General features: G+C 45.1%; 1 protein-coding gene across 6 annotated transcripts in view; it reads left to right on the top strand.

Moving 5' to 3' along the window:
* Positions 1 to 25,062, top strand: part of Atp9b (ATPase phospholipid transporting 9B (putative)) — a 242,264-nt gene extending 217,202 nt beyond the window's left edge. For 4 of the 6 annotated variants that reach the window (XM_052742667.1, XM_052742669.1, XM_052742664.1 and 1 more), the window contains 11 exons: positions 1,241 to 1,339; positions 3,029 to 3,118; positions 5,256 to 5,400; positions 5,632 to 5,696; positions 6,568 to 6,723; positions 6,880 to 6,944; positions 10,102 to 10,210; positions 19,459 to 19,516; positions 20,446 to 20,649; positions 22,317 to 22,349; positions 23,091 to 24,274. In XM_052742667.1, the coding sequence (XP_052598627.1) occupies positions 1,241 to 1,339; positions 3,029 to 3,118; positions 5,256 to 5,400; positions 5,632 to 5,696; positions 6,568 to 6,723; positions 6,880 to 6,944; positions 10,102 to 10,210; positions 19,459 to 19,516; positions 20,446 to 20,649; positions 22,317 to 22,349; positions 23,091 to 23,227 (1,161 nt within the window). In that variant the 3' untranslated portion in view covers positions 23,228 to 24,274. Of the gene's footprint in view, positions 1 to 1,240; positions 1,340 to 3,028; positions 3,119 to 5,255; positions 5,401 to 5,631; positions 5,697 to 6,567; positions 6,724 to 6,879; positions 6,945 to 10,101; positions 10,211 to 19,458; positions 19,517 to 20,445; positions 20,650 to 22,316; positions 22,350 to 23,090; positions 24,275 to 24,915 lie in introns of those variants that run through there. The other 2 variants (XM_052742665.1, XM_052742666.1) reach the window with 2 other exon arrangements.
* Positions 25,063 to 27,247: the final 2,185 nt, after the last annotated feature.

Genomic DNA, 27,247 nt, shown 5'->3' with positions numbered 1-27,247 from the left:
GAGTTCGGGTACATGTTTTCACAGTGTGTTTCCATGTGTGTGCAGTTTGTTCATGCTGAAGTAACTGTTTGACACTTCATTTGATACAAGTCCATGTAGGCTTGTCTGTGGTCCCTTGGCCTGTTTGAACGTCGCCTCCCAGCTGAAGAACTATAGTGATGTGAAGGTCTGTGTGGTCCTCTGGCTCTATGCACTGCCTCTCCACATCTTAAGGCTTCTGCACAGTCTCAGCTGTGTGTCTGTGCACCACTCTGACTTGTTCTTCCTAAACAAATCAGCACTTTTTTATTGTGGTGCAAAACACACAACCATAGTTGCCTTTTAGCACTTGTAGATGTGGCAGGCTTTCTCAGACCACCAGCCCCCAAATCATGCCACAGAGACTCATTATTAGTTATGAGTGCTCAGCCTTAGCTTACACTTGTCCCACTAGCTCTTAGAACTTAATTTAACCTGTTTCTCTTCATCTACATTTTGCTTTGGAGCTTTTTACCTTCCTTTCTGTATGTTCTTGCTTTTCCTGCTTCTTCTGTGTCTGGCTGGCAGCTGCCTGCCTGGCTGGCCCTGGACATCTCCCTCTCTTTCTCCCTCATTCTCTTCTCTCTGGAGCCTAGATTCCTCCTCCTACTCATTCTCTCTACCCACCAGCCCCACCTATCCCTCCTCTGCATAGCTATTGGCTGTTCAGTTTTTTATTAGACCAATCAGATGGTGCCATAGGCAGGCAAAGCAACACATCTTTACATCGTCAAACAGATGCAGCATAAACAAATGCAGCACATCTTTAAATTGTTCAGGTAATAGTCTACAACAGTAGGTACACAGTTGAGTTCATGAAATAAACTCACAATTTTCCACAGCCATTGCTGTTCCCATCTATAAAACTCTCCATCTCCCCAGCCTGAAACTTCCCCACTGAAGTTCTCACTCCTCATCCTATGAATATGACTTCTCTGGACTCCTCATATATGTGGGATTATGCAGTATTTGTCCTTTGTATCTAGCTGATGTCATTCAGCAAAATGACCTCCAGGACCCTGTGTCAGAACTTTCTCTGTTTAAGGATCAGGGAAGTGACCACGTTTCATTTCTCCATTTGTCTCAGTATACTCTTGGCTTGCTTTACCTCAGCCTTATTGTGAAAATCCTGTGAGTGTGGTGTACAGACATCTGTGCACAGAAATACTTTAAGGAAATGAAATCATATTATTGAAGTTCACAAGCTTAAATTATTTCATAGATTTGGATGCTAACAGGCGATAAACTGGAGACAGCTACCTGCATTGCCAAAAGCTCACACTTGGTGTCCAGAACTCAAGACATTCATATTTTCAGGCCAGTAAGTACACTTCTAAATCACTTTGAATTGTTAAATGGCTTTTGTTCATTTGTTTGTTTTTTTGTTGTTGTTGTTGTTTTGAGGGGCTTGGGGTTTGGTTTGCTTTGGGGTTTTTCCAAGTTTCTCTATATAGCTCTGGCTGTCTTGGAATTCACTCTGTAGACCAGGCTGGCCTTGAACTCACAGAAATCTACCTGCCTCTTCTTTCCACGTGCTACGATTAAATGTGTATGCCACCATACCCAGCTAAACTGTTGAGTGTTTATCTTACAGTTAAAATGTAATTGCTAAATATCTTTTAAAAATCAATGTTGGAGATGTCTTTTTACTCCATAAACACATGCTGAATGGCTTTGAAATGCATTTTGATGGTAAACAAGCTGTAAGTTGTAAAGCATTTCATATTGCTGTTGCTACAGTCTTGCTACTCAAAACTTAGGAAAACTGTATGTTGCTTTTTGAACATCCATCCCTATTAAGCTGTACAGCGGTTCCTCCTGGGAGACAAGTGCGGACAGAAAGCAGAAGACCAGTCTGCCACCATTTCAGAGTAAAAGCTCTTCTGTAAATAGTGCAAAGAAGATGATAGAAGGATCCGAATTTATGACTTTACTGTACATACTAGTTATGATGAGTTTAATTCAAACAAGAAATAGATGTTCCTTGAGTCATGATTGATGGTGGGCAAGCAGACACCATGTGTCTGTGGCTGTCTGAATAAAGTGCTTGCACCTACAGAAATGGTTATTTCAGTATCATTTACATGTAAATGTATTTTATTTTGAAACATCAGAATCTCAAATTATGCCCTGCAGACTACTATTTGCAATTAAATTATTAATGTTTCTGATAAAACTTCCGATCAATTTTTGTTGACTTTTCAGAGTTATGGCACCACAAATTAAAAATTTCACAATAAAACCTACCTACTTAAAGCTGACTTGGAGATTAATTTGGAGCATGTGAAACTTCATTTATTTCATTCCTATATCATGTCTTTGATGCCCCTTAAAATCTTCGCAGAAAGCACATGCAAAGCCAGTGCATTGATTTCTGGCATATTTTCATTCTAAAATTAGTACTTCAAGATTTTGGCCAGATTTTACCCTTTTAGACTGCTTATTTCTTTAAACACTAAGCAAAAATGGATGAGATAAGTTGAATCTCATGGCAGAAAGGACAGAAGTGACTTCGTGAAATTACTTTGCATTATTCCACATATTATAAAGAAACGTGTTTAAAGAAACCCCAGTCTATATAATTAAGTTTCTTACCTGGTGTGTGAGAAAGGGAATTCTGACTTAAAATTCTCTAGGGCTATGTTTGTGATGCTATAAGCCAATGATCTTCAACACTACTCACAATATTCACCTACCCCACCACCGGTTTAATATATCATCTTATAGAAAGTGCTAAAAATCCTTGGTCATTACATTCTTATAAGAATGTTTTTACATCAGTAATAGCCCTTGTATGCCATCATGACCACAAATCAGAAAACAGTCCCTGTTAGAGGTGTAGGTGCACAATTTGTAAGGACCTTGTTACAGGACTTCTGTTCATAGGTTAAGCACCTTTAGGTTCTAAATACAATATCTAAAGGATCCTACTGTGAGTCCCTGAAAATGTCTTACTGGTTTATTGCCTGCATTTTTAATTCATGGTGCTTTTTTTTTTCCTCCAATGAAGGTAACCAGTCGGGGAGAGGCCCATTTGGAGCTGAATGCATTTAGAAGGAAGCACGATTGTGCTCTAGTCATATCTGGGGACTCTCTGGAGGTGAGATGAGTGTGGGTATATGTATCTGTCTCCTGTGCTAACCATGTACTGCCTGTGTATCTATCTCTCTGTCTCCAGAGGTCAGACTAGTCTGTAACAGTGTATGTCTTGCTTCTGAGATAGGACTATCAGTAATGTACCATGTTCTATCTGTCCATCTGTCTTTTAAGACTGATCCCTGAGTAAGTGTGTCTGTCTGTCCTCCCAGGCCATTGAGCCAGAATTTCCTGAATAACACATATTCCTCAGCAGCCCAGACCCCCTCTCCTGTCATGGCAGTTGTGGGGTTTTTGTTTTGTTTCATTTTGTTTTTCCTGTGTAGCATCAAGACTTCTGAATGGTCAGTCCTAAGGGCATGCTGGCCATGTCTGCCTGATCCTCTGTCCTTTCCTGTTTAGACACTGCTTGAGTTCAGCAGATCAAGGCCCTGGCCTGATTTTTGGTCCCCTGCTCATTGTTAATAGCATCAGCCTCCAGTAGTCATGACAGTTCAGACTACAGTATTTATTATGTGTTTGTCCAAACCAGTGTTTCCAGGGGTGTGTTTATGGGACACATGGCTACCTGTGTAGAGGTGGTGGGCCTCCAGTTAACCTCTGGCGTTCATCCTTCAGGACACTTCAGAGTGTAGGGGCCTAAAGCGAACTGCAGGAAAAACCCAGGTGGGAGAGGCTACTGGGCCAGTTGTTATTTGTACTTAACTATTATATGTGTGATTTTTACCTTCCTGGACACATGGTTGAGGTAGCCACTTCCTCCTGTTCTCCCTACTTCTGGTGCTCCTGCCCTAACACACTTAGGATTATGGGCCTCACATTGTGACATCACACAATATTGGTGTGTTTCCAAATCCCAATATCTGTAGAGCCACACTGCAGTTCTGTTAAGATTTGGTAAGGTTTGATCCTTGCTGCAATAAGGATTTCAGTCAGTGCTTGCTGACAACTCCCAGCATAGCTGAATTGTGACTTGGGTTGTATCAATGTCTAGTGATCATGAGATGATATTCAGTTTGTTTGTTTGTTTGTTTGTTTGTTTTATTTTAATATGTTCCAAATAGTCTTTTCTATTTGTAAAAGTAGAAAAAAAATTATTTTTTTACTTTCTGATATGTTCCAAAACATCTTGTAAGCAGCTAACCAAAAGCACACCCCTTCTGTGAGATTAAGGTAATATAATCAAGAAATCCAAACCAAAAGAAAAATAAGACACAGAAGCTGAGACAGTTATAGTGTGTGAAAATGAGTGCTGGGAGGCTCCCAAGGCAATCCTCAACTTGACTTTAGACATCTTCTTCCCCTGAACAGAATGCAGACAGAATGCAGTGGCACAGGCCCTTCTCAGGCAGACAGGTAGAGGTGGGTTGACAAGAATCCTGGCTAAATTGGAAAAGAAAGTTTTTCACAGCTCCTGGTAGAGCATACACCTGCCACCCTCCCTAAAGCTGGCAATTAGGTCTCTGGTCTTTCAGGACATAAGCACCCTCCTTTTGTTGGTAGCCTTCTGGGCCATATAACTGAAGACCTGCTCTTCCAGTGCCTGTCCTTCATGATGGGAAAAATCTTAGAGTTCCTGGAGAGTGAAAAAGATTCCACCCCTTAGACAGTACTGTGAGATTTGGGGTTTCTCAAGCAAGGTAGGGAATTAAGAACTGGAACTGTCACTTTGGGAAGGCCTTGAGTATCTGATATCATGGATCAAAAACCAAGATCTCCATCAGCCACATGCCTGCGAAGCACTGAAACCAAAATAGGAATATAGGTTAGAGGGAAGGTGTTTGTATACTGGCTCCAGAGACTACATATCTTTTGGACATATTAGCCTGGCAACTCTTCAGAAGTCCTGTGGCCCCTGACCCTTGCCTCTGCCTGTGCCATTCTCCACCCACAATGCACTACCTTTAGGAGACCTTGTACTCTTCCTGCTAGGGACCTGGCCACCCCGTCCATCTTCTCATCTTGCTCTCCTGCACAACTGAGCAGGTTATGATATAGTTTCGAGGGCATAGTCCCAGATGAGACCCAGAAATCCAAGTCTGCTTACTTGCAGAAGTCTTAGGCTTTCCCACAATTCTGCTTACCTGCTGCTTGAGCCCAGGGTTGTGTGGTGACAGTAGAGTCACAACATTGTCTCCCAGGTCTGCCTGAGGTACTACGAGCATGAACTTGTGGAGCTGGCCTGCCAATGCCCTGCTGTGGTCTGCTGCCGCTGCTCGCCCACCCAGAAGGCCCACATCGTGACCCTGTTGCGCCAGCATACCAGAAAGCGCACCTGTGCCATTGGTGAGCCCAGCACTTCAACCATGCCGTGGGTGGGCCGTGGGGCAGTGTGCCGCCTCCCTGTCAACAGTGAAATGTGACAAGCGGCCAGCTTTTCAACGTTTACAGGCAAAAGTGTGTTGTCTCTAAAACTGACTTCATCTACATTACAGGAATTTACAGTAGTATAAAAAAAAAATGAAGCATATAATGGAAAGATGTTTCATTTAATCTCCAACTCTTGGTGCTTCTCAGGTGATGGAGGAAATGATGTGAGCATGATCCAGGCAGCGGACTGTGGGATCGGGATTGAAGGGAAGGTAGGTTTGTGCTTTGTCACACATAGACAGCACTTGTGCTCCTGTTCAATGCCAAGCCCCATCCTAGGAGACGTCAACAGTCAGTCTGTCCTTTTGGTCCTCAGGCCCAGCCATAGGTTGTTGGTAAACAGCAGGAAATTAGCATCCTTCAGTATCCTTCTTATGCTGGAAGTGTCCTTAGGAACTCTTTCAGGTCCTCTGTACTTGTGACCCAGGTCCAGGGTCACTAATTCCCCTGAATACCTTTCTTGGGCCTTCGCTAACCCTCAGCTCCTCTCCCCTGCTTCATGTGCTTCCTTCTCTGTGTAGGTGACCCTTTTTCCTGCCAACTAAGCTGGGGTTGAGGCTTGTGTTTGTGCCAACCTTGATTGCTCCTTGTATAGTCACCCAAATATAAATACACACAGCAAGACTAGAAAATTGCACAACTTGATTTGGGTTTTTTCTTTGGCTGCTCTGTTCTACTCTCCCTCATGGTAGCTTTGAAAAATCAGAGGTAGATTGTTTTTGCAGATGTGAGGTAACAAAGGTTTGGGGAATTGTCTCGGAGAGGCCTGGGACCATGTGATGAGGTAGGGTGTCCCCATAGCCAGTGCTATCTCTCCCTTGTTATTTTCTGTGTTGCTAATAGACCAAAGCCCCTTCCTTCTTAGGAGCAGCAGCTGACATCTGCATATGCACAGGTTCTGGTACAGGCCCCTCTACCTCCCACACTCTCAGGTGCAGACGGATGGAGGCATGCTGGGTGAAGCTGTGGGTGTCAAGCAGACACTGCCCCTAGTACTCTTGAGTTCAGATGTACGCTAAAGCTCAGCTTTGTGTGCAGTCCTCAGTAGGTGGTGTTTCTCAGAGGTTCTTTGTGGTTCTTCAGGAGGGGAAGCAGGCTTCACTGGCAGCGGACTTCTCCATCACACAGTTCAGACACATCGGCAGGCTCCTCATGGTGCATGGGCGGAACAGCTACAAGCGGTCTGCAGCACTCGGCCAGTTTGTCATGCACAGGGGCCTCATCATCTCCACTATGCAGGTAGCAAACCAACACCAGCTTACCACACAGGCAATGGCTGCTCCACTGTCATGGGAAGTGACCACTGGACATATTGGGTATCATTCTATTGTAATGGAGATGGTGTGAATGTGAAGAGCAGCTGTGTCTTTAACTTATGGTGTTCTGTCTTTTAAGGCTGTGTTTTCTTCAGTCTTCTACTTCGCATCTGTCCCGCTCTACCAGGGATTCCTTATGGTTGGGTAAGTGAAGCAGATGTTCTTGGTGCCTCTCAGCTTCATGTATGTGAGAACTTTTATTTGGAAAAAGACGTGTAGAATATTGAGTGATACTCAGGGTGTTCTGAGTAATTCTTGGCACATAAATATTTAAGATGACTAACTGCTGTAAAGTCTTACACTGAGTTTGAAGACATTTGAAAAACACCTGGACACTTGAGCTTTTTAAGACTCTGCTGAGTTTCTCACTAGATTGTGTTTTCTTGGGGAAGCCATAATTTGTGTCAGGAACCACAGCAGAGCTGAGGCTTTATAAAAGGGCCCCGTAGCATAATGAGAGGGGCAGAACCAAGGGGCGGGCACATGCCAACACTGCCGTCAGCAGGGGTTGAAGCGGGCAGGCCACAGCTGCAGGCCTCCTGAGCCTGCCCCTGTCCCAGTAGGGATACAACGTCACCATGAAGGGAACAGGACCAGCCACTAACCGGGAAACGGGATAGAAAGCAGTGGGACATCTTCTGAGCTTTGGGAAAGACATGGCTAGTCTGTCCCTAGTAGCAAAAAACCCTGCATTTAAAGACAGCCACTGAGAGATGGTAGGCAAGTGCCTCAAAGGTGTAATGTGCCACAATGATGTTGCCTACCAAGTCTGAAAAGAAAGACTCCAAGTAAACAAAGATGAGGATGGTCATCTGTCATCCTCATCCTCAGTTGTTATACGTAGAGGTCATATAAATGTGACTGTTAGTGAGTGACCACAGAATAAAAGCTGTCCCCTGCCACTTTCTGTCTGTGCCCATCAAGGCTCGTCATTCACCTCAAACCAGGGCTCCATCTTATAACCAGAAAGAACCTGGAAAGTGACAGTTGTAGCCCTGACCTTGGTGTTACCCTCACTGTTGAAGCATGGAGGTGGCTGTCCTCCTGACATCCATATTTGGCATGTGAGGACAGAGAGAGGCACCTGGGAAATTCAGGACCACGCTGGCTCAGACTGAAAAGGATTGGCTGGGTGCTCTCCTCTGTGGTCACACCAGCACCTTTCTCTGCTGTGGGATAATCCTCTTTACACTGTAAAGATTTGTCACTCAAATTGTTTTAATAAAATGCTGATTGGCCAGTAGCCAGGCCGGAGGTATCGGTGGGGCAACCAAACTAAGAATGCTGGGAAGAAAAAGGGCTGAGTCAGGAGTCACCAGCCAGACCCAGAGGAAGCAAGATGAGAATATTATACTGAAAAAAGGTACCAACCCACGTGGCTAAACATAGACAAGAATAATGGGTTAATTTAACTGTAAGAGCTAGTCAGTAATAAGCTTGAGCTACCAAGCAAGCATTTATAATTAATATTAAGCCTCCAAGTCAGTTATTTAGGAAGCGGCTGATGGGTATTTGGGAGTTGCTGGTGGAACAGAAACTTCTGCCTATATTTCTCCACAGTACTCAGCTGCCCTCCTGGCTGGTAGAGGGCAGACAAAGCAAGTTCTTTCACCTGCAAGCTGATATTAGTACATCCTAAGTGCATGGGACAGCTCCCAGAATTGCTAATAACTTAGCCAGAAACAGGGAGGTTAAGGTCTTTGTTAAATGTCAGGTCCCGTGAGTCATCTGTCCTCTGTCAGTATCAGCTCTCTGCTGTGAATGCTGTGTCCTCTCTGGACTTCCTGCCTTCTTACACCTCACTGCATCATCAAAGCAGAAGGCGTATCTGTGGCTTTGCCTCCACAGCATCATGTCTTCCCACAGCACAACCACCCTCTTTCAAGACTGTATATCCTGTTGGGCCCACCCAGAGAATCTATGATAATGTCTCGCGGATAAGTCCTTAGCTTAATTATGTGAACTGCCTATACACTAGTTCTGACAAGGAGAATGTGGGTCTCTGGGAGGCCGGTATGTTTCTGACCACATTGTGGTATAATGAAGAAAAGGAAGGCCTCACATCTCAGAAACAGATGTGTTTGCTTCCTACCATCCTTGGCTATGGCCCTGGGAAATGTACATAATCTCCTGAGCCTGTTTGATCCAACAGGAAATTATAATGAGGAGCTCCAGGTAGTATTGTGGGCTACTTGTAAGTGCTTCGCACAGAGTGCAACAAATGATAGGTATATAAAAGAAACTAAAGTAAATATGCCTCTGCTGTGTGACTTGAACCTGTCATGGTGACATTCCAGCCCAAAGAAGTGATAGATAATCTGCAAAAAAATTAGGACAAGCTGGGCATAGTGATGCATGTCTATACTAATCCCAGCACTTGTGGGGCTCAGGCAAGACAAGTTGAGGCCAGTTTGGGTATGTAGTGAGTTCCATTCCAGCCTTGGCTACAGAATAAGACCCTATGTCAAGAAGAGGGCACTGGATGTTTTTACCAGTTTTATTTGTGATAAACCCAAATTGGGAATAACCAAGATGTATTCACACAAATGAGCAAATGGTTCAATGAGTATGGCTTATCCACCATAAGGCACCACTCAGTTGTAAGGAAGGCACTGTGCAGAGCCACAGCCTGGATCTCAGGGCATGGCACAGAGTCTGGAAAGCCATCCCCAAACTTGCCTTCTGCCTGTGTCTCCACAGTAGCCCTAACATAACAGAAAGAATGGGTTAGATACAGGCCTGAGGGCTCCTTGTAGTCAGGGAGACATGGGCATGCTGGTGGGCTGGGTGTTGAGTGTCGGGCAGGACTGCATCGGGCACTAGCGTGGAAAAGGTTAAGATAGCGCTGTATTAGATGGCTGCATGTGAGTCTGCAAGGGTCAAAGTTCACTAAGGAAACTGGACCTGTGGTATAGTACTGTGTAATCCTAGCACGCAGGAGGCTGAGGCAGGAGGATCACAAGTTCAAGGCCTGCCTGGGCTTCCTAGGAAGTTTGAGTTTATCCTTGGCTGTGAGAACCCTGTCTCAAAAAATAAAAAGTTTAAAAAGAAAACTCTGGTTTTAAATGGGTGCCCCTCTCTCTAAGAGGCTATGATTTATATGACAGACCTGTGCTGGGCTCGGTAGCCAGGCTCAGGGGGATCTAAATAGGTGCCGCCATGGGGGTTACGTGTGTTTTATCAGATTGTGTTTTCTGGGTTTGGAAACTTGAACCTACCTCTGAGTCTAGAAACATGGTCTCAATTGTGTCACAGACAACATTTATCGGGCTGACTGGACGTGGCCCTCTTGCTTTCCTAGGTATGCCACTATCTACACCATGTTCCCAGTCTTCTCCTTAGTGTTGGACCAAGATGTGAAGCCGGAAATGGCAATTCTCTACCCAGAGTTGTACAAGGACCTCACCAAGGTAAGACCCCAGTGCCAGCCTCGTGCAGTGAGAGCACACCAGCACTGGCCTTTGTGCGTTCCAGCAAAACAGACCGCCTCTTCCATGGATAGCGTACAGTTATGTAGCAAGCATAATAAAACATGTTTTAAAGTACTATTTTTTAAAAAAATTCTCAACTCTTTGTAATAGGCATATGATGATACACATAAGGTAAGAATTTAATGAGTGTTTCGAACCATCTGTGGAACTTTCATGAATTTAGCAAAGACATCCAAATCTGTGTCTTCAGTCTTACAAAGGACCCTCTCTACCTGTGGCTCAGCCTGCCTAGCAATGTCACCATGTGAGAAGACCAGCCTCCTTTTACTCAGTGCAGAATGCAGCACTCTCCAGCTACAGATCTCTAAAGTCTGTGACTAAGGGTATCTGTGCATTCCTGGGTCTAGTTGTGAGTTTCAGAATTACACATTGGAAGTGGTTCATAGCATGTCTCTGTCCCAGAGACATGCTCTGTCCTGTGGAGATAGTGCAAAGCATAGTCTGCCTGCAAAGACTGAAACTGCCACTGTGAAGAGGCCCCACTCAGCCTGGAACTGCGCTCTTAAGAATAAGCCATTCCTGCCGGGCGGTGGTGGCGCACGCCTTTAATCCCAGCACTCAGGAGGCAGAGCCAGGCGGATCTCTGTGAGTTCGAGGCCAGCCTGGTCTCCAAAGCGAGTTCCAGGAAAGGCGCAAAGCTACACAGAGAAACCCTGTCTCGAAAAAGAAAAAAAAAAAAAAGAATAAGCCATTCCTAAGGAGGTTTGAAGTTGGCCATGTGTTACATCAAAGCATATTTTTAAAGCTAAATACCAAGAGGACAAGAGAAGAGGAGTAGCTGAGCCCTGCACATACAACTTGTTGTAACTTTGGAACTTCCTACTTGGCTAGCTTTTCCTAAGCCAGCACAGAAAACAAAACCCACTAGCCTTCAATTTAATTTAGTTTTCAGTTGATAACCTGAAATTATCAACTCCAATTTAAAGCAGTATCAATATGATCTAGTGAAGAAATAATTAAATTGGGTGTTCAAGGAATTAGTTGCTAGCCCAGCTGACCATCACCTGATTAGAATGTAGCCTAGCTGACTGCTAACTAATGGACTAGACTGTAATCCAGCTGACTGCTTACTAACAGACAAGACTAGTTCAGCTGACTATCGACTCAACAGGTAAGTGTTAGGTAAAGTCACATTACTTTAGGGGTTTCATGGTATTAGTATAAGGACCAAAATTATAACACTTAAGCCTCTTAAAAGAGCTATAAAGTATCCATATAATTTTTCAGGTTAAATAAATCTTCATTATTAGAGTATAAAATAGTAAGGTGTAAATGTCAGAAGAGATTATCCCAAATTTATACATAGTACAACCAGAAGGAGCACTTTGAGTCTGAAATCCTAAAATGAGATATGATAGGATCAGATAGGGTCATAGAAACAGAAACTATAGGAAGTTATTGCAAATGACTAGTTTAGTAGCTCGTTCATTCCTTATCTCCAGATATTCTGCAAATGTTTGCTTAACAAAAGGGAGAAACCAGCTTTTGATACAAGTTTAGACCCCCCACCCCATCTCCCCACCCTTCTGAGCTCTAGGCAGTCTGCATCCCGTTAGAGTTAGGACACTGGAAGGCGTGTTGCTCAGGTTACAGCACTCACTCACGGGTTTAGAGGGATTCCCAGTAGCAGCAGTGAGATGATAGGCAAGCACAGTCTTCCACAGGCATTAGAGGAAACATGGCTTTCACCACTTGTAACAATTTAGACCTTGTAAGGATCCTCCAGAAAGCTGTCATTCTTATCTTTATAGTATCTATTATGTTACATCTCTGGTATACTTCAAACCCTTCAAAATCAAAGCCAGAGCAAGTGGATTAAGTTGAACTGTCTTGTCATAATCAGAAGGACCATTTTGAAGCTTTTCATTTCTTCTGAACACTTTGGCAAGACATCCACATGGCTGCTCTTTCTGTCCTTTAATAATCACAGAACCAGAGATGGGCCACCATGTGCCCATGTAAGAGGCACCTGCCAGATCTGAAGGGCATGAGGTGTAGTCCTTGATCCCGATGAGCCTGCATTTTAGCAGCAGAAAAAGCCATGTTTTGTGGTAAATGCTAGGGTGGTAGCAGAGGACAGCAGCATGCAATAAGCCATAACTTGTAACAGTTGCCCACTGCTTATTTATCCAGCAGCCAAGGGGGTACTATGTTCTTCGCAACAAATACCCTGTGACTTAGTCAGTTTTCCATTGCTATGAAGAGACACCATGACCAAGGCAACCTATAAAAGACAGCACTTAATTGGAGGTTTGCGTACAGTTCAGAGGAACAGTTCATGACCAGCATGGCAGGGAGCATGGCAGCAGTGAGCAGACATGGCGCTGCAGCAGTAGCTGAGAGCCTACACTTGACCCACAAGTAGGAAGCAGAGAGTGAGGGTCTGGACCTGGCATGTGCTTTTGAAATCTCAAAGGCTGCCCCAGGTGACTCTTCATCCCCTCCAACAAGGCCACACCTCCTCCTCCTTCACAAAACTGGTCTACCAGCTAGGGACCAAGCATTCAAATTTGAGTCTTTGGGGACTGTTCTCTTTCAAACCACCACATACTGTTTCCTGCATATACTTGATAACCAGTCGTTCTAGTCAAGAGTGTAAACAGCACCAGCATTACAGATCCACTTTACTGTTGTGGTCAGATTTGCCAGTGGTGGACCTAAACATCTGTTGGTCTGTTCTACAGCCCAAGCCATACCTGCCCCTTCTTAGATGTCACCAGGTGTGGTTTAGGCCTTGGAGACAGAGATGTCTGCTATCTGTCTGTTCACTAAGTAATTGATGAATGAATGAGGGAGTAAATCAGTCGATTACATGAAAAGGCAACATTTCCTTTTCCAAAAAATACCAGTTTGCTTTCTGTAGCTGGACTTTTTCTCTCCAGCTCCCGCTAAGCCCCCACAGTCCCACAGTCCACTTAAAAAATAATCACTCAGACACTTATATTGCTTACAAACGGTATGGCCGTGGCAGGCTTCTTGCTAACTATTCTTATATCTTAAATCAACCCATTTCTATTCATCTATAAATTGCCATGTGGCTCGTGGCTTACCGATATCTTAACATCTTATGGCGGTGGCTGGCAGCGTCTCTCTGCCTCAGCCTTCCTATTCCCAGAATTCTCCTCTCTCCTTGTCCCACCTATACTTCCTGCCTGGCTACTAGCCAATCAGTGTTTTATTTATTAACCAATCAGAGCAACACATTTAACATACAGAACATCCCACAGCAGCTTTCCATACAGAAAATAATGTATTTGTAACTGAAATACTTCTTGTTCTTTCTTTGGAACACAGTTATGCTCTGAACTATTAACGTTGCTTCTCTTGAGTTCACTCACTCTCCACAGGGAATTGACGTGCTGATACCTCCCCAGCCCTGCACGTTTCTCCATGTCCTGGGTGGACACATTCTTAGAGAGCTGGTGAGTCTGAGAACAGGGCTAGTGAGGTGGTTGAAGTCAGCTGAGACAGCGCACACCCTGAGGTAGCCCTGGCTGGTTGTGAATTTGCCTCACAGATCACAGGTTTACATCAGTGGCTAATGGCAGAACTAGTTTGTTTTTTAACAAGTTGTCAAGATAGCCATTAAGTAATTGCAAATGGCCCTGCATAGGAACCACGCAGCTGTCTAACATTTCTTCTTTCCCATAGAATATTCTCAAAATGATTCTCTTTTAAAATGTGGATATGTGCCCTTGTATAATTTTTTAAAGTAATGCTGAATAAAACCAAAAATTAAAGGCACAGAATTTCACAAAGAAAAAAATTTTAATTTCTTTTTTAAGTACCATAATTATATTGGAATCTCATAAAAGATAAAAGTATTTTATGTGATTTCTAATTCTAATATACTAGCAACAGTTAGACCCAAAAATAATACCATTTTTAGCAATATAAACAGGCAGAGCACTTTACTATAACTCTGATAAAATACACAAACACATGCCCAGGAACTATGGCACACCTTTGAAAGACTTTTAAAACATGAAGGGTGTTTTTGATTTGGGGACTGAACTTAATGGTGATTAGTGACAAACTGACTCTAAAATTTAGATAGAATGGCAGGGAAACTTGGCTTTGTGAAACAGCTTGGAAAAGAGCAAGGTTGATTGGCTCACTTTGATATTTCAAGACTTGCTATAAAATAACAGTCAAGGCAGTAGACAGGACAGACACAGGGAAGTGGAGAGGAAAGAATCCACACTTCACCTCTGACCGTTGAATTCAAGTGGAGGAATGGGTAGTATCAAAAGATGATGTCGGGACAGCTGGTCACACTTTCGACCTTTACTCCCCCACTCCACATGTGCACAGGCGCTCAAGTGACCATCAGTGTACATGTAAACTGAGGGCCTTCTGGAAGAAATACAGGACAGAGTAATTCATAACTTGACAAAGAGTTTTTAGACATAGATCAAAACCATTATCCAGAAAGGAAAAAATAAATTGGACTTCATCGGATTTTAAAGTTTTGTTTCATGAATTATGTAGTTTGGGAAATGAGAACATGAAGCCACACCATGGACTGGGAGAAAGTATGTTCAAGTTACACTCTGACAAAGGACTTTTATTCATAATATATAAAGAACTCTCAAGATTCAGCAAGAAAAAAAAACAGTTTAAAGAGTGAACAAAAGATCTAAACTAACATCACAGTTGATGTACAGTTATCAAAGAAGCCTGTGAAGAATGCTCAGCATTACTTTCCATCTGAGTTACAAACTTAGACCAATCAACTAGCAGTACACGCCAATTAAGAATGGCTAAAATAACTACCCAGGGCTGGTGAAGTCATGGATCTTGGAGGACAACCTGTCACGGCCACTTTACTCCATCATAATGCCTAACTTTATTCTAAGGCCTGTGCACCCACAAATAAGTGTGGCTATCACCCAAAATCAAAGAGTCTTCTTTTTGCAGCACACGGAGACCATTGCAGAAAGCTAAACAGGTCAGAATCAGAGATCAGCTGATCATGGAGACCCCAGCCCCAGCAGACACATCCACAACACTACTCCTGCACCTAAAGCTCAGGGACAGCTCAGAAGAGAAAGTAAAGACCAGGAAGTCCACTGTGAGATTGTCTTCTAGAAATGACAAGGAAGCTACCTCACGATACCTCAACAATATGACTGCTTAAATAAGACCTGAACAATAACAATACCAAACAAGGGAAAACCCATGCAGTCCCACCTCTAAACTAAGAACTACAGGGAGCTAACAGCTGCTGGGAGGGGAGGATTAGTCTCTCCCAAGGATGAGTTTTTAATTGGTCATCCAGTACAAAGTGATCAGCTCTGAAATTATACACACACAAGCAACACCAAATGGACTCGGCAGTCTGTACTTCTGTATTGATGCACACATATACAATGAATGTATTTTTATATATATTCAAAGAGGCCATCAATTGAAGAGGAAGTAAGGGGGTATGGTAGGGATTGGGAGGAGGAAAATAGACTTTAAAAAAAAAATGCCAAAGTTCCCAATACTCGTAAACCTACAAGCTGATGAGGATGTGCACCAACAGGAAGTTCATGGTGGCTTTGTCTTAGTTGCCAAGAGCTCCTTGGACCACGGAAGAGATAAGCGTTCTAGTGACCACAAAACAGCAGCAGTGACACTGATGTGTGGCGGGATGTTGTACAGAAGTGAGAAGGAAAAACAGATCATTCACACAATGAGAGTCACAGATGAATCTCAACTGTGTTTTGCTAAGCAAAACTCAACTCCGAGTTACTTTGATTCCATTCCCCTGAGATCTGGAGATGACAGAACCTGAGGGCAAGAACAGATCAGTGGTTGACAAAACTTGAACTGTGGGGTGGCATGATGGGGGCTGCTGTATCTGCTGCTGTGTTGTGGGTACCTCACCGTGCACGCCAGAACCTCCAGACTTGCAGAATGGACCTGCTGTGACTCTGGTAGGAAGCAAAGTTAGTTGAGATGGCCTGGGAGAATACTGTAATGAAAGAGGGAGTCCTGGCACTTCTGAGAAGCCAGAAACATCCTCTGCTGGCACCCAAAGGACAGGTCTGCTCAAGTGTAGTCCTGTGTGCACATCAGTATGCACACCTGTAACCTGCACGTAACCACAGCATGATTCCAGTCCACGTGTGTGTCATAAACATGTCACTGTGAGCCACACGTGCATTCCACACCCAGTGGCACGTTATGCTTTCATGTTAATGGTTTTGCTCATCTTGGGGTTGATTAACCCTTTTGCAGAATTCTTTTTTTATTACATTTTTGGTTCATCTACAATCAAAGTGTGTAATGTTTTATTGGAAATATATTAGTGGTAACTCCCATTAATGTGCTATCATTAATAGTTTCTATATGTTGTATAGTTTATTTGACTTGAGATACATGTATTTCATAGAAAAGGAAACTGAGGCATGCAAATTTAGTCAGAAGCTGAGGATAAAACAAGAGGTGTGTGCTGGGCAAGGCTGATTCTAGACGTCTGTCCAGAGCCTGTGTGCTCTTCACATGTTTACCACATGTACAGAGCCCCTGTTGGGTGGCCTGGTCTTTGATACTTGAGTGACTGAGCCTGTCATTCAAAGGAGCAGACATTCCATATCAGGAAGAACAGTTTTATAAGCAGCTTGAAGTCCACAGTCAATGAGTTGCTTCCATGGCTAAAATATTGGTACCACAGAGTGCGATTCTTTCCCTCACAGATCTGTTTATAAGCATCTGCATCAAGGACCATTTCCTCTGATTACTTAGTGATGGTTTTTAGACCCATTTTATTATGTAGAGACGTATTAATCTGTGGCCTGTATGGAGTCAGCGGTAGTCATACATGCAGATTAGATGTGTGGCCTTAACACCTGATATGTTTGCAGCCTTAACAAGACACATGGCACAAATGTCCCCATTAACTTCCAGCGTTTAAATTGATCATTTTCTCTCAGTCTCAGTGCATTTCAGAAAATCTGGTTATTGAGTAAATCTCTTTACTTATACAAAACATTAAAGTTAAATTTCCTTTTACATTCCTGAAGTAAAATTAGTCACATGCTTAATTACAGATGAACTTTATGGCTAAAGAAACCTGCTAAAGTTCTATGCTTTTAAAATGAGTATTAACTTTAATAAATTACAGTATAGTTGAATTCTTCTTGTGCTCATCTATAGTAAGGATTAGGGCTCAATCAGCATCTTCACTGATGGACACTTGTAACCAAGGAAACTGCTTAGATGAAAGTTTATTGTTTACAGTTAAAGTACAACTTGAATTACAGTCTGTACATGTACCTGCATGCATGAGTGCACACTGCCTGTGTGTAGATGCCCACAGAGGCCCAGGTATGTTCACATCCCCCGGAGCTGGGGCTCCAGGTGGTTCTGGAAGTTAATGGGGACATTTGTGCCATGTGTCTTGTTAAGGCTGCAAACATATCAGGTGTTAAGGCCACACATCTAATCTGCATGTATGACTACCGCTGACTCCATACAGGCCACAGATTAATACGTCTCTACATAATAAAATGGGTCTAAAAACCATCACTAAGTAATCAGAGGAAATGTACCTTGATGCAGATGCTTATAAAACAGATCTGTGAGGGAAAGAATCGTACTCTGTGGTACCAATATTTTAGCCATGGAAGCAACTCATTGACTGTGGACTTCAAGCTGCTTATAAAACTGTTCTTCCTGAACACTGCCTTGTGTTGGAAGGACATGAAACTCCCTGAGCTGCCACGCTGTCTCTCCAGCCCTGCAGCACACATCTTCCTACTCATGCACTTCCATCACTAGAAGTCCCCAACATACTTCAGGTCATCGTGGGATCTAGGCTTTGGTGTGTGATTGCTATCTGCATCCCAGAATTGTCTCCTGGGCCCCCATAACAGTCCAACTTTCATTGTGGGCACTTATGCCCACATCTCCTAAAGAAACTCTCTCCCAGGAAAAGGAATATATTAAATGCAGAACTTTGAACTCTGATTCGCTGACATCACAGGATGCCAGAGGCATGCAAGTGGGAGCTGAAGGAGAAGGCCAGACTCCCCATTCTTGATCTATACATGCAGGCGTCTCCATAAGGGAGCGGCTCACACCCATCCTACTCTGGGACCTTAGCACTGAGAGTAAGAGCAGTGAGCCCTTGACCATGCTTCTTTGTATAGAAGTATCCCAAGCCTGTGAGATTCAGTGGAGGTGACTGAGCAACATCTCATCTCTGTTCTATGCTGGGAGCCTGTGCTTAGTTTGAATGGTGAAGCAGAGTACACAGGAAACCATTCCATCTGTCTGTGCTGGACTTACTAATGTGGAAGATTTTCCTGAAAGGAAATTTTCATTCAGTTGGGACAAGTCATAACTGAAATGCCTTCACCATTTTTATTTGGGAGTGGGGAAGTCCAGAGAAAACTGAGAAGTAAATATTTATTTCCAAAAAGTAACAAAATAGAGGTAAAATACTTTCATTACGATCTTTATCTACTAGTTCAGTTAAATGTTTGTCTGTAGATACCAACTTCTGGGTTACTAGGAATCCAAGGACATGGCTGTGGCTTAAGAACTCCACAGATGAGAGGAGAAGGCATATAAGAAGACCCCGACCCACCACAGGCATTCAGTACACACCCATAATGCCCACCCAGGCAGCTTCTTCAGGGGACAGCATCATCTGAGGTACCCTTTGTCAGGGTTAGGACAACATATGGGTGGGCCTAAGGCCCTTGAGATGTTCCCAATTGTAGTTGAAGTTTTTCTGTGTCCACCCAGCTCCTGCAGCTGCTCAGACCCAAGTAAACACACAGAGACTTATATTACTTATAAACTGTATGGCCGTGGCAGGCTTCTTGCTGTCTAGTTCATATATCTTCAATTAACCCATTTTTATTAATCTATAAGTTGCCATGTGGCTTGTGGCTTACCGGTACCTTACATCTTGCTTCTCATGGTGGTGGCGGCTGGCAGTGTCTCCAGACTCAGCCTTCCACTTCCCAGAATCCTCCTCTCTGCTTATCCCACCTGTACTATACGTCCTGCCTGACTACTGGCCAATCAGTGTTTTATTTATCAGTCAGTCAGAGCAACACATTCACAGCATACAGAAAGACATCCCCAGCACCCAATCCCCTGTCCCTTGGGAATATATAGTCAGGCATGCTTCTCTGCTCTCCTAACTATTCTACTGTCCACCCTAGGGGAGATCCCTTTCCTTCAAGACCTTCCTCATTTGGGTTTTGATCAGTATCTACCAAGGTAAGACAGACCCTGATTTTGCCAGACCAAAAGAGTGTGTGTGTGTGCGTGTGTGCGTATGTGTGTCTGTGTGTCTGTCTGTGTATGTGTGTAGGCAGTACTGTTTTCTATTTTCACCCGCAAATTAAATTTCAACAGTTTTAGTTTCTTCAGCAGTGAAGTATTGGCCTCTGTTTATCTTGTAGATTGGTATTCCAGCATGTGGATGTGTGCAGTGATATTCTAGGGAGAGCTTTTGATTTTGGAGGTTTTGAATTTTAGAGATAGGGTGTCTTGTAGCCCAAGTGGGTTCAGTCAAGCTCATTTGTAGCTGAGACTGGTCTTGAACTCCTGATCCTTCTATTTCCACCTTCCAAGTGCTGGGATTACAGGTCTGTGTCACGTGCCCAGTGTGTGTGGTGCTAAAGGTCAGGCCCATGACCTCCTTTAGACAAAGCCGGTGCTCTACCTACTTAGCTGCGTTCCCCAGCCCCAGACTGGTACTTTTTAACTATTGTATGTCAGCTAATCAGAAAACTCTAGTAAGCACTTTTATACTGTGCTGTACAATGGTTTCCTATGAGATAGTGAAAATAATAAGGCTTTGAGATAGATACCTGTTATGTAACTGGAAGCTGTTGCCCTCTGCTAGAGCTCCAGTGAAGGACAAATTACCTGAGCATGACTGGCTGGCAAATCAGAGATCTTGTGTAAGACATACTATGAAATCAACCAGAGGGGAAGTTGGCTTCCTGCAGCTCTTTAAAGTTTATGAACCTCCAGCATTGGACTGGCCTGTGTGTTCTCACAAAGAGTGTCTGTGCTCCTGGTCCCTGTTGCGTGTGTAAGCCAGCTGGTCCTGTGCTCCCTTCTCTAGCTAGCTTATGCAGTCAGTTCCCAAGCCAGCAAAGAAGCTGCACTGAAAGGCTGCTCTACCCTCCTTCTCCCAGGTGGCATCCTCATGTACGGGGCTCTGGTGCTCTTCGAGGCGGAGTTCGTCCATGTCGTGGCCATCTCCTTCACAGCACTCATCCTGACTGAGCTGCTCATGGTAGCTCTGACTATCAGGACATGGCACTGGCTGATGGTTGTGGCAGAGTTCCTCAGTCTGGGCTGCTATGTTGCCTCACTTGCTTTTCTAAATGAGTATTTTGGTAAGTGCTTGAAGCTTTGATTCATTGTCTCCAGCAAATTAACCTTTTGTTGTCATCTCTTCAGTAGCTCATACTATAGACAAATCCCATAGCAGAAAGTTTCACAACACAGAAGCTGGTTTTTATGGGAAGATAAAAATCTTGCAGTGATTTTATACAGTTAAGACCTTCACAGTCTTACTTAGGTTTGTTCCCAGTCATTTTCCCTACAAGAGCTGTGCTATTTATGTTTCCATGGTGGAAGCCACTGACTGCCTCAAGGCAGGCGCTTTTAGAGAGGAGGTCTGGGTGGGCATGTGCCACGTGTATTCTACTTCCTTCTGCTGTCTGCAGAAGTTACAGCAACCCAGCAGCCAGCCAGTTTTCTCATGGTAGCCTTAGGCTCCTCACTGTGTGGTGTGGGGTCTTCACCAGCACTCTCTGAGATGGAGTCTAATGCCTGTTGCTTCTAATGCATTCCTTATGCTCGCCTTAGCCCAGCTCACAATGACTTGCCAGATGACTTTGGGATATGGGACCACTCTGAACCCAGCTTTCTTAGAAAAAAGGTCCTAAGTGAAGTGTGCTGTGTTTCCTCAGGAGTTGCCCATCTGTGAACCTACACTACTGTGTCCTCAACGTTCCCAGTACCTCCCATGTCCCTTGGCACTGCTGCACCCTCACCTGGCCCACTCTGCTACACACTGATAGGTTTCCTCATTCTTCTTCCCCATCCAGAGGGTGAGAATGGCAGAAGCCAGCTCACCTCGGTCGTTGTGGCTGATTCTTTCCTGAGATCTGTCAAATCAAGGCAGAAAGCAAAGGTGCCCATTTGAGCATCAGTGAGTGTGGGGCTGCACTGCTCCTGGCGTACAGAAAGTACCCAGTGGGGTACCCACTTCCCAGGCTTCAAATAGAGGGTTTGGACATGCTCCATGTACCCATGGTGTGCGTTCTTATAGCTGCCCGATAGGCAAGCAGTGTGCTTCCTATCCGAAAGGAAAGGCTCCAGGCTTCAGAAAGGAGAAAGCTTTACGTGTCCCTCTGTGTTCTTCATGTTCACCCATGACAGCAGCAACAGGTGCCATCATGAGCAGTTGTCCATACAAGTTAGTCACACACCTATGGCCCCTGCACTTAACATGGAGACACTGCGACTTTGGGGTGATGAGTGTGGAGTTTGCACACTGATGAATAACAAAACCTCTCTAGGTCGTGGATCAAAGCCACAGTGAGTAAATTCAGTTGCTGTAGGCCATCACTCTTTAGACCAGGCAGGGGATGATGCAGATGGGAAGTGGAAAGAGTTAGCTATACATTAAGAGAAACATGAAATATACATATATAATGCCTATGACTTGTAAGAAAGGGCTTTCAAATGAGAGTGTCAGGTGTGGCAGTGTTCTGAAGTGGACACTCTTAGACACTAGCACAGGTTCAGGGAACGTGTCTGGGCATTTGCTTCCATGTTATAGTGACGTAACTGTTATATTGCATTCTGTTTAAAAGATTATGTGGCAGCAGGCAATGAAATGAAAGTTTACAACCCCAACCCCAAGTGCATTTCACGCTAACATTCTACTGCTCTTGAATGCATTTCTCCAGTAAGTAGCTAACTAACCACTTAATGCCTGAGCCTCTTTCAAGCTTTCCTTCATCTGCTTTATTCATGTTTTCTCTTGGCACAGGTATAGGCAGAGTATCTTTTGGCGCTTTCTTAGGTAGGTAAAGTTATTATTCCCTTCCAGAGTACAGACATTTAGGTAAACAGTGTTGGTTGGCACACTAGGCTAATTCTTTAAAGTTCCAGTACAAACCAGTTTTCCTCTAACTTAGCACTTCTCACCTCACTAAGACCTCGGGAAACCGCCCTGAGCTACCTACCCGCATAGTGTGCTCCTGGGTGTTTTCTGGCATCTGGCCCAGCTGTCCTTCCTAAAACAGTCTTGCCTGTAAGTGCCAGCTAGAGGCTTTCTCCAGCTGTGCATGTAGGGCCTAGAGCCTAGGCCCTACTGTAAGTCTGTAACTCTAGTGAGCAGACCCTCTTATCCCAGCTTTAACAGCAGTCTAGGGGACTCTGCAGTTTCTAGACTCTTATGCACAGGTGAGACTTTTCACATGTGTGTTGCCATGAGGACTTTGATGACCTTGTTAACAGCAAAGTGAGCCTGTGTCCTATGTAAATCATGCTAAAGTGTTGTCTACCTGTTAGCCATGTACAATCCCTTCCCAGTGCCAAAATGTGTTCACTGTGTTGAGAGAAGCACAGATTGAACAGGTGTACAGATCAGACAGACAGCTGGGCAGTCAGGACAGTCAAGGTCAAGGGCAGACCTGTGTGCATGACCATGATGGAGCCCATGGCTCTGGGAATGCTGAGGGTTCAGTCTGGGTGGGGATGGTCTTAGGGCCTAGAAGCTCCTGTAGCTGGCTCTCAATCTCTCCTCTACCTCCTCCTACAGATGTTGCCTTCATCACAACCGTGACCTTCTTGTGGAAAGTGTCAGCCATCACTGTGGTCAGCTGCCTTCCACTCTACGTGCTCAAGTACTTGAAGCGAAAGCTGTCCCCTCCCAGCTACTCCAAGCTGTCCTCCTGAGTATGACAAGAGGCCAGGTAGAGACACTCCTGCGCTGGGCAGCATGAGGGACTGGCACTGCTGGTGGGCTGAGGGCTGAGCTCCCCCGGCCTTCCTCCCAGTGTCTGTACTGAAGCAGCATGAACAGCTACTGAAAGGAAGTGATTGCTTCAGCACGGCTGGGCAGGCTTTAGTTCCTGAGCATCCGAAGCCTGATTTCTGCAGTGTCCCAGTACTTGGCTCCTTTCTTTGATGGTGTACTGTAGAAAGCCATTCCTGCTCAGACTGGAGATGCCATGCCTGCACATGCCACTGTGCCTCAGCAGACAGTGGGCCTGCTCGTCCACCCTCTGCCACGGGCACACTCCTCTTCAGATGCAGTTTCGCTTCTCAGTGGACAGTACACACATAACAAGCCCAATGGCCAAGCGGTAACACTTCTGATATCCTAATTCCGTTGCAGCTATGAATGTAAACCATTCCTCAAGGCACTGCTGTTAGATGATACATTTTTATATCTGTGAAACCATATCCAAACTGTTTACGTAGAACTCAGCTGTCCTGTGCCACTCACAGCACCACAGTGCTTTGCTTCCTGAGGAGGTGTCCCTAGTCCACCTGGTCATCATACTCTCAGCACTCGTCTGAGCCCGTGATGGCAGGTCCTCTGTCGAAGGCTGCACTGAGGGCTGATGGGAGTTCCTTGGAAGGATGCTGGGTTAGAGTTCGCCCCATGCATTGTGTGTGTGCAGCTCTGCACTGGGCAGTATGTGCCCACCACACAGTGGGTCTCGTGACCTCAGCTCTTCACACTGTAAAGCAGGCTGTGGGAGTCTCCTTTGCACTAGTTTTTTGTATATGTCTATGCTCTTCAGCTTGACTTCCCCTCAAATGTGGGCCCCTAAGATCCCACAATCTTTGGGGAAGGACAAGCTGTGTGAGTGGAGTACTGAGGATGTTGCCCAGCAGGCCACGGTCTGGGCAGGACCCTCCACCTAGGCTCCTGTGAGCACTGCTTTTCAGAGGAGAAACTCTTGGGCTGCAAATAAAGCTTCATCTGTCCCTACAGTGCCTGTTGACTTGACCGCTTTTGTTATTAGTAAGGAACCTCCTGGATGCTTAAGCATTCCCTTTCCTGACAGAACTGCAGTCAGGAAAGGCTGTTTCTTACATCCCCCACAAGGTGTCACTGTTTGTTGTCAGTTCACAGGCGGTTTTCTTCTCCCTTTTGAAAGAGGGAGCCCAGAGGTCATTGACCAACATGTCTGACTGGACTTCATGATGTCCCCACCCCTTCATTGATGCAGCGTGAATTAAGGGTATCGGATTCACAGAAATGCCAAGAGGCCATGAGCTGAGGGCATATTGCTTGGGTCAGGGTGTAGACTGACTGCAGATCACTCACTCACCTGGGAACACAAAACACACACACACACACACACACACACACACACACACACACACACACACACACACACACACACACGGAAAACTAACCAGCGTGGTGGTAAAGAGTTTTGGGCAGCCTCAGAGAACAATATACCATGAGCCTCTGGGGTTCAGCAACTTTCACACAGTAGTGGGGTACAGAGCAGGAGAAGTAGTCAGCCTTTATGTCTTCAGAGGTTGAGATGCATGGAATCCTAGTTAGAGGCTGTGGGAAGCCGAGGTGGCTTCTCATCCATGAAGTGAACATAATCTCCCCTCAGGGTGCCGCTGTCCGGGTCAAATGAGACGACGATGGGAGGAAGCCCTGAGCAGATGCCTGGCACACAGTGACTCAGAAGGTCTGTGTAGCACTGGTCCTTGGCCGGACTGAAGAAAATGACTGCTTAATAAAGGATCATTAGACCTGATCTAGCTCAGGCCTACAAAATAGCTCTTCAAGTGTCGGGAAAAGAGCCACCTTGAGGGGCAGCGTTGTGTTCCTGCTGGCTTTTGAGACAACTTTGTTGAGTGTAGTTTTAAATTCTGGAGCTGTGTGGGCCCCAGAAATTCTCCTGGACAGGCTTGCCTGCTGTGAGCACTTTGCAGCCCTCACAGGGCGTCTGCAGGCCTGCTCCTCTGCCTTGTGCAAAGAAAGGGCCTCTGCACTGTCTAAGGGCCCTGGTCTCGACCTCACTCCCCAGCCTCACTCCCCATTGGAAGCACCAAAGCAGGAAACTTTCACAATTTCTTCTAGTACACAAAGGCATGTGACAGACATGGTCCTGCTTATTACACGTGAAAAATGGATGTAAGCAAGCTGGCAGGAGAGATAGCAAGTGGACAGACTCCCTGGAAAGATGAAAAGATCCACTCACTCCAAGAAGGAGACAGCATTGGGATCAGAGGGTGGAGTGCAAAGAGTACAGAGCAGTAGAGCGGAGTGGAGGGTGGCACAGGAAAGGCCAGGGAGACAGGCATGGCGGGTGAACAGAGGGAAGAATGAGCTGTGGCCAGGTGGGAAGGTGCATGGGTAGGCAGCTGGATAGATAGTGGTTAAATAAGTGAGTGGATAGGTCATTGTGGGGGCAGGGGGATGGATGGCTGGGCGGGCGGGCGGGTGGTTGGTGTGCCCAGTAGGTGAATAAGTGAGGAAGCAGACAGCTGGATAGATGTATTGATAAAGAGATGAGTATAGACTGGTGGGTGGGTGGATGCTGGGTGATGAGTGGTCAGGTAAACTTAGATGGCCACAAAACATTTCAGCCTAGGACCACCATGCTTTTTCTTCTAACAGTTGTGAAGCAGAGAGGGCCTCGCTGTGTTCCCACAGAACCATAACATTGTTAAGGTGGCCACTGGTTCTTTCCTGTGGTGCTCAGAGCCCAGCAAAGAGGCTGTAGTAGAAAGACTCAGAGTAGCCGAGCAAGCCAAGTGCTGCCCCACCTCTGAGGGAGGCCTGGGAACCTGCTCTCATGGGCAGCCCCAAGCATGATAAGTGTACCAGAGGCCTTAGTCAGAAGACAGCTGACCCAGCTAGACAGAGAGCAAAACTAACTACATCCTAGACTGAGACACAGTGGGCTGAAAGCAAATGTACGGGACGGCCACAGTGTGCTAACAAGAGGTATCATGAAGCCAGGTGGCCATGGCAGTATCATTCCCAGTAGACTGCATAATAAAAAATATCCCTTAGGCCAAAGAGAACATTTGATGGAAATTCTGCTGAGGTGAAGTGGATACATGGAAGAACACTCTGGTCTCAGTAGACCAGTTGCCTTCCTAAGCATAGCTAGCTTATTTTCATTTTTTTAAGATTCTTTTTCTCTGTGTATACATGTAGTGTGTGTGGTGCATGTGCATGTATGTATATGCAGGTATGCACGCCCATGCATATGTGGAGACCAGAATGGGATATCAGGTGGCCTGCTCTATCATTCCCTGCCTTACTCCTTTGAGACCAGATCTTTCCCTTAACCTGGGGCGAGGCTAGTACCCAGCATGCCCCACCGATCCCGCCATCTGCCTCACAGCACTGGGGTTACAGATGCAAACAACCACACCTAGATTTGTATGTAGGTGTTACAGACGTGAACTAAGTTCGTGCTTACATAGCAAGTGTTGTTACCTACTAAAGCATCTCCCCACCTCTGTGATTGGCGTCTGTACCACTGTCGGTAACAGCAAGCCTGGAAGGAGAGAAACCACGGTGATGCTGTCAGCCCATCGCGATAGCTGGGCACCCAGCCACTGCAGAAAACACTGCAGAGTGGCAGGTGCTGACTCGGGGACAGCCCCAAAGAAGCCCAAAGCCAGATTCAAGGAGGCATGATTCCAACACTTAGGAGGCTGAGGCAGGAGGATTGTAAATTTGAGGACATAACAAGGCCCTGTTTCACAAATCAAAACAAAAATCAGTCTGTTTATAAGAAGGCGGAAGAAGGGACTGGCTAAAGAAATTCTAAACTATTTTCAACGTAATGAAAATGTCAAGATTTCAGAGACACAGAGCCATGCTTGAGGGATGGATAAGTCCAAATGCTTATATGAGAGGGGAAGTCTAAAATCAAGACTTCATTTCTGGGAAACTAGGGGGAAATAGCAAAGCAGGAAGCA

Source organism: Peromyscus californicus, unplaced genomic scaffold, assembly GCF_007827085.1.
Source record: "Peromyscus californicus insignis strain IS unplaced genomic scaffold, ASM782708v3 Scaffold_17__1_contigs__length_78620276, whole genome shotgun sequence".
NCBI lineage: Eukaryota > Metazoa > Chordata > Mammalia > Rodentia > Cricetidae > Peromyscus > Peromyscus californicus.
The sequence above is the reverse complement of the archived record's forward strand: the minus strand, read 5'-3'. Positions and strand labels throughout refer to the sequence as shown.